This window comes from Palaemon carinicauda, chromosome 24 (genome assembly GCF_036898095.1).
Source record: "Palaemon carinicauda isolate YSFRI2023 chromosome 24, ASM3689809v2, whole genome shotgun sequence".
Lineage (NCBI taxonomy): Eukaryota > Metazoa > Arthropoda > Malacostraca > Decapoda > Palaemonidae > Palaemon > Palaemon carinicauda.
The window spans coordinates 37,511,539-37,519,038 of NC_090748.1; the positions used below are offsets into that span (position 1 = coordinate 37,511,539).

The following is a 7,500-nucleotide window of genomic DNA, read 5'->3' on the forward strand; positions in this document are numbered from 1 at the left end:
TATATATATATATATATATATATATACATATATATATATATATAGATATATATATATATATATATATATATATATATATATATATATATATATATATATATATATTTATATATATATATATATATATATATATAAACTCATCAGCCTGTAGGACGAAGGCCTCACTCATGACTTCAACTCCTGTCTGTTCATGGTCTTTCTGTCAGACTTTAACAGCAAATTCACTTAGCTCGTCAGTCTTTACTTCCTGCCCTTCTTCTTTTGTAATATCTAGTGACCAGGTCTATTATTCTTAATGTTCATTTATTATCTGCCATTCTCATTTGCCCTGCCCATGTGTATTTCCTTTTCTTACATGTTTTTTCAATATCATCTACTTCAGTTTGCTCCCGTATTCTTGTTACTCTTTTTCCCTCTGTGAAAAATCATTATTCTTTCCACAACTCCTTGAGATGTAACTAGTTCATGTTCTAAGTATTGTCTAAGGCTCCAAGTTTCCGGTGCATAAGTTATTACTGCTTGGATCATCTGATTATATATTTTTCTTTTTAGAGAAAGTTACATTTTACCCTTTATAACTTTGTTTGGTTTACCAAAAGCTCTCCATACTATGCGTGTCCTTCTTTCAATTTTGGTCGCATATCCTTGGGAAACATGATGCATTTCTTCTCTATAGAGTTTCATCCATAATCCTTGGTTTTTGTCTCTCTGTATTTTCATTAAACACTCTCTTTGTTTTACTCAAATTCATTTTCAGTCCTATATTTATTCATCCTCTATCCAAATCTTCCATCATGTTTTGCAATTCCTCCCATGATTCATTAAATAGAACTATGTCATCTACAAATCTTAAGTTTTTAAGGCATTAACATTAATGTTAATTCCTACATTTTCCTAATCTAAATTCTTAGAAACTACTTCTAGGCACGATGTGAGTAACTAAAGAGAGATGTGGTCCTCCTGTCTAACTCCTTTCTCAATCATTTAAGTAGATTTAGTGGTGATGCACTTCCCTTATGGATATCTCAAAGTGTTGTAACATATGATTAAGCGATTCCTTGTCTTTGAAGGGTTTTCATTACTCCTGAAGTTTTTGATAGAATCAAAAGCTTTCTCGTGGTCTAAAAATTCCATTCATGGTGGTTAGTCATACCCTGTTGATTTTTCCTTTAGTTGGTTAATTACACGGATATGGTCAGTTCTTGAATACACGCTTCTAAAGCCTGCCTGCTCTTTTGGTTAATTAAAGCCTAGATTTCTTTCCGTTGTCTCTAATATGATCTTTTAAAATATTTTACATATTACAGCGAGTAAATTTATTGGGAGTAATTTTTTTCAGGTGTTTTGTGTCTCCCGGTTTATGAATTAAGGGAAAGGAAGGGTGATGGTGAAGGGAGGGCTAGGGGATGGTGCCGGGTAGGCTGAGGGAAGGATAAGGAGAGGGTGAGGGGATGGTGAGGGTGAGGAGAAGTTGAGAAGGACGGAGAGTGGAGCGTGAGAAGGGTAAAGGAAGGGTAATGGGAAGGTTGAGGGGTGGGTGAGGGTGGGGGAAGGGTAAGAAGAAGGTGAGAGGGATAGTGAGGGGAGGGTGAGGGGTAGGGTGAGTGGGGAGTGTGATGAGAGGGGGGTGGGTGAGGGGGGAGTGTGATGAGAGGGGGGTGAGTGAGGGGAGGGATAAGGGGGAGGATGATGTGGAAGGTGAGGTGAGATTAAGGGGAGGGTGATAGGAGTATGATGGGAGGGTGAGTGGGAAAGTGAGGGGAGTTTGAGGGGAGTGTGAAGGAATGGTGAGGGGAGGGTTACGGTACAGTGAGGGGAGTGGAAGGAAGATGATTGTGAGGGTGAGCGAGAGGGTGAGGGAAGGGGAGGTGTGAAGGAATTGTGAGGAGAGGTTGAGGGAAGGGTGAGTGGAGATTGAAGGGAGGGAGAAGGGAGGGTAAGGGAAGAGTGAGGGGGAGGGGGAGGTGAATGAATTGTGAGGGGAAAGGTGTGGGGAGAGGGAGGAGGAGGGTGACGGTGAAGGAATAGTGAGGGAATGGTGAGGGGGAAGGTGTGGGGAGAGTGAGGAGGCGGGTAAAAATTAAGGAATAATAAGGGAAGGGTGAGAGGGAAGGTGTGGGGAGAGTGAGGAGGAGGGTGAGGGTGAAGGAATTGTGAGGAAAGGGTGAGGGGGAAGGTGTGGAGAGAGTGAGGAGAAGGGTGAGGGTGAAGGAATGGTGAGGGGAGAGTGAGGGGGAAGGTGTGGGGAGAGTGAGGGGGAGGGGAGGGAAGGATGAGGAGAAGGGGGAGGATGAAGGAATGGAGAGTGAAAGGTGAGTGTTGGGGGAGGGTTAGGAGGAAAGTGAGGGTGAAGGAATGTTTAGGGGAGGGTGAGGGAAGGGTGAGTGTTGGGTAAACGGAAGGAGGAGTTTGAGGGTGAGGGTGAGGGTGAAGGAATGGTGAGAGAAGGGTGATTGTTGGGGGAGGGAAGGAGGAGGGGGAGGGTTAAGGAATGGTTATGGGAGGGTGAGGGAAGGGTGAGTGTTGGGGGACGGTGAGGGGAGGGTGAAGGAAGGGTGAGTGTTGGGGAAGGGGAAGGAGGAGGGTAAGGGTGAAGGAATGGTTAAAGGAGGATGGTGGAAGGGTGAGTGTTGGTGGATGGTGAGGAGGAGGGTGAGGGTGAAAGAATGGTTAGGGGAGGGTGAGGGAAGGGTGAGTGTTGGGGGAGGGTAAGGAGAAGGGTGAGGGTGAATAAATGGTTAGGGGATGGTGAGGGAAGGGTGAGTGATGGGGGACGGTGAGGGGAGGGTGAGGGAAGGGTGAGTGTTGGGGGAGGGTAAGGAGGAGGGTGAGGGTGAAGGAATGGTTACGGGATGGTGAGGGGAGGGTGAGTGATGGGGGACGGTGAGGGGAGGGTGAGGGAAGGGTGAGTGTTGGGGGAGGGTAAGGAGAAGGGTGAGGATGAAGGAATGGCTAGGGGATGGTGAGGGAAGGGTGAGTGTTGGGGGACGGTGAGGGGAGGGTGAGGGAAGGGTGAGTGTTGGGGGACGGTGAGGGGAGGGTGAGGGATGGGTGAGTGATGGGGGACGGTGAGGAGAAGGTGAGGGAAGGGTGAGTGTTGGGGGAGGGTAAGGAGAAGGTTGAGGGTAAAGGAATGGTTAGGGGATGGTGAGGGAAGGGTGAGTGTTGGGGGACGGTGAGGGGAGGGTGAGGGAAGGGTGAGTGTTGGGGGACGGTGAGGGGAGGGTGAGGGAAGGGTGAGTGCTGGGGACGGTGAGGGGAGGGTGAGGGAAGGGTGAGTGTTGTGGGACGGTGAGGGGATGGTGAAGGAAGGGTGAGTGTTGGGGGACGGTAACGGGATGGTAAGGGAAGGGTGAGTGTTTGGGGATGGTGAGGGGAGGGTGAGGGAAGGGTGAGTGTTAGGGGAGGGGAAGGAGGAAGGTGAGGGTGAAGGAATGGTTAAAGGAGGATGGGGGAAGGGTGAGTGTTGCGGGAGGGTGAGGAGGAGGGTGAGGGTGAAGAAATGGTTAGGGGAGGGTGAGGGAAGGATGAGTGCTGGGGGAGGGTTAGGAGGAGGGTGAGGGTGAAGGAATGGTTAGGGGAGGATTAGGGAAGGGTAAGTGTTGGGGTAGGGTGAGGAGGAGGGTGAGGGTTAAGGAATGGTTAGGGGAGTGTAAGGGAAGGGTGAGTGCTGGGGGAGGGCTAGGAGGAGAGTGAGGGTGAAGGAATGGTTAGGGGAGGATTAGGGAAAGGTAAGTATTGAGGGAGTGTAAGTAGGAGAGTAAGGGTGAAGTAATGGCTAGGGGAGGGGGAGGATAGGGTGAGTGTTGGGGGAGAGTATGGAGGAGGGTGAGGCTGATGGAATGGTTAGGGAAGGGTAAGGGAAGGGTGTGTGTTGGGTGAGGGTAAGGAGGAGGGTGAGGGTGAGGGTGAGGGTGAGGGTGAAGGAATGATTAGGCGAGGGTGAGTGTTGGGGGATGGTAAGGATGAGGGTGAAGGTGAAGGAATGGTTAAGGGAGGGTGAGGGATGGGTGAGTGTTGAGGAAGGGCAAGGAGGAGGGTGAAGGTGAAGGAATGGTTAGGGGAGGGTGAGGGGAGGGTGAGGGAAGGTTGAGTGTTGTGGAAAGGTAAGGAGGAGGGTGAGGGTGAAGGAATGGTTAGGAGAGGGTGAGGAAAGGTTTCAGGTTTTCCGGAATTTTCTTTTCATAACTTACAAATTTCATTGGAAAAGTTTAAGTCATAAGATGAATGACTTTTTGAACTTGGAAACCCAGTACAAGGTCAAGGTCATGGAAACAGCAAAAGTCGTTAGGTCAGGGAATGGCAGGTAAATTTGGGGGAACAGGCCTGGCTTACTAGGCGTATAAAAAGGGTCGATATCAAGTGAAAAATTTTGTATAACTATGGGACAAAATTGTGTTTAGAATGAGGAAGAATGAATGAATAGTACCCTCGATCATAATGAAAAAAATATAAATGAACACCAGGTTTTTAAATCATAACAAAAAGAAAATGGTTTTATTGTACTTGCAAAATACATGAAGACAGACCTAATTGGACGAAAAGATTAGAGCTTTATTCATTGATGAGAAAAAAGTATTTACAAATGAATAACAATTTACTAAAAGAATAATATGTAGACACAAAAGATAAATTGTGCTGTTGTGTGAGACGCAAAATAGGTTGATACTTGTTCAACAGAAAAAAATAAATTTCTAAAAAAAAAAAAAACTAAAGCTGGAGCTAATTGGGATAAGGGTTCAGAATGGTCTCTTCATGAACTATGGATATAAGCTCCCGAGGGGGAGATGCTGAATGGAAAAGGAATAACATGGGGTGTAAGAGAGGAAGCTTACAAGCAAATTAAATATATACTGAAATAAAAGAGAAACGATAAAGTCATAGGGGAGATAGGGAAGATTATATTTGATCCGTTGGTTCATCGATATAGTAATATATAACAAAAAAATGACAGAATTTATTGAAGAAAAGACTTCAAATTGAGACATCTAATCCAGAGCATCAATTTAAAATAACAATTGGGGACATATTTTAAAAAAATAATCATATTTTACAAATATGCTAATAGATGTATTAAGTTTAAAATACAGAGGGATAACATGAGCTCTCAGAGCTCTCAGAGTATTTTATGAAGTGGTGATAATTCTTCGGATTTCACCTGATATTGTCTCCTTATATTTAGATTACTCTTCTGGAAGGAATAATATAATTCCTTTATTAAGGCGATGGATCTTGCAACATTCACATTTATCATCATCATCATCATCATTATTATTATTATTATTATTATTATTAATATTATTATTATTATTATCATTATTATTATTATTACTTGGTAAGCTACAACGCTAGTTGGGAAAGCGAAATGGTATAAGCCCAAGGGCTTCAACAGGGAAAAACAGCTCTGTGAGGAAAGGAAACAAGGAAATAAACTACAAGAGAAGATTAAGAACAATCATAACAATGAAATAAATCATTCGTATTTAAACTACTAAAACTTTAAAATAATAAGAGGAAGAGAAATATAATAGAATAGTGTGCACGGTGTACCCTCAATCAAGATATCTCTACCCCAAGAATGTGGAGGACCATTTTGACGTAAAATAAGACTTTATGTGCACGAACATCTTGTAGAGCTAAATCTTATTAATAATTCTGTTTTGAAGGTAGTAGTAGGGTGGCCAGGGCACCAGCCACCCAATAAGATACTACTGCTAGAGAGTTATGGGGTCCTCTGACTAGCCAGACAGTACTAATTTGGATTATTTTCAATTCACCTACACATACACCGAATAGTCTGGCCTATTCTTTACATATTCTTCTCTGTCCTCATACACCTGACAACACTGAGTTTACCCAAAAATTCTTCACCCAACGGGTTATTTACTTCACTGTAATTGTTCAGTGGCCACTTTCCCCTTGATAAGGGTAGAAGAGAGTCTTTAGCTACGGTAAGCAGCTCTTCTAGGAGGACACTCCAAAATCAAACCATTGTTCTCTAGTGTTTGGTAGTGCCATAGCCTCTATACCATGCTCTTCCACCGTCTTGGATTAAAGTTTTCTTGCTTGAGGGTACACTCGGGCACATTATTTTATGTTATTCCTCTTCCTCTTGTTTTGTAAACTTTTTATAGTTTATATAGGAGATATTTTTTTTTCTTGTTTCCTTTCTTCTCTCGGCTATTTTGTCTGTTGGAGCCCCTTGGCTTATATCATCCTACTTTTCCAGCTAGGGTGGTAGCTTAGAAAGTAATAATAATAATAATAATAATAATAATAATAATAATAATAATAATAATAATAATAATAATAATAATAAAAAGAAATGGGACTGGTTGTTATGGCAAAATGTGTCTTTATGGATTGTTCATTACATGAAAGGTTAAGATACAGATGGCATCCGGTCTTGTGGAGCAGGAAGCTAAGGAGACCATGTAAGATGCCATTATGCATATTGATAAATCAGAACGTGTAAGGAATTACAGAATAATGTTAATTGTCGTCAATTAGGGTTGTGGTTGCCGATGCGGTAACGTCCCTGAGTGGTGAACGCCGGACTGGGGTTCGAGTCCCTCTCAAACTCCTTAGTTCCTTTGATCCCTGCATCTGCATCATCCTTGTGAGCTATGGATGGGGGGGGGGGGGTGGTGTTTGTGCGAGCCTATAGGTCTATCTGCCTGAGGTATCAGCAGCCATTGCCTGGCCCTCCTTGGTACTAGCTTGGGTAGAGAGCGGGCTTAAGCACTGATCCTATGTATATATGTTAAGTCTCTAGGCCATTGTCCTGCTTAATAGGGCTATGCCACTGGCCCTTGCCTCTACCATTCATGAGCTGCCTTTAAACCCTTAAACTTTGGAAGTTGTTTGGATATGGAAATTTTTTGGACTGGCTAATTACCTGGCGATGATTTTTTGTTTGTTCTCATAATTCATTAGTTTGAAGGGATACAAGCTGTTACTAAAAAAAAAAAAAAAAAAAATATGCACAGAATATAATTCTAGATCATACTCCTTTATAAGAAGGGAAAAGAAAGTTATTCAGTCATCAATTATATTATGCTATATTGTTTTCCTTTCATTTTTTTACACTCTAAAAACATAACCAGTCATAAATATTACATTCAAAGGAATTACTACATAGAACTATCAGTTTGTGGATGTAATTTCCTAAGTTTATTAAGATCAAATAAAATGGCAAAACTAAACACATCTACTGATGCAATAATTTCGTATTTTCTTTTGCTCCAGGAAATGTTCTTATTATATGTTTTGTCTTAAGAATAAAAGAAAAGAAAAAGAGTTTATGAAACTTTATTAAAAGAAAGATTAGATTCCCATCATATATCTAAGTACTAAACATACATGAACTTGGTAATGAAGCGTGTATGAAGATGAAGGAAAGGTGCATCAAATAATTATGGAATACATAGGACCTTCAAATTTGCAATAAGATAAGGATTAAAGTAAAACACATACGCTGCAACATGTCCTCGGAGATAA

The 7,500-nt window shown here is 42.4% G+C and overlaps 1 protein-coding gene across 1 annotated transcript in view; it reads right to left on the reverse strand.

Annotated features, from left to right (window-relative positions):
- Positions 1–2,845: 2,845 nt before the first annotated feature.
- LOC137618330 (uncharacterized) overlaps positions 2,846–7,500 on the reverse strand; it is a 52,707-nt gene continuing 48,052 nt past the window's right edge. Inside the window, exon 2 of the mRNA XM_068348498.1 lies at positions 2,846–3,534. Within this exon, the coding sequence (XP_068204599.1) occupies positions 2,846–3,534 (689 nt within the window). The remainder of the gene's footprint in view (positions 3,535–7,500) is intronic.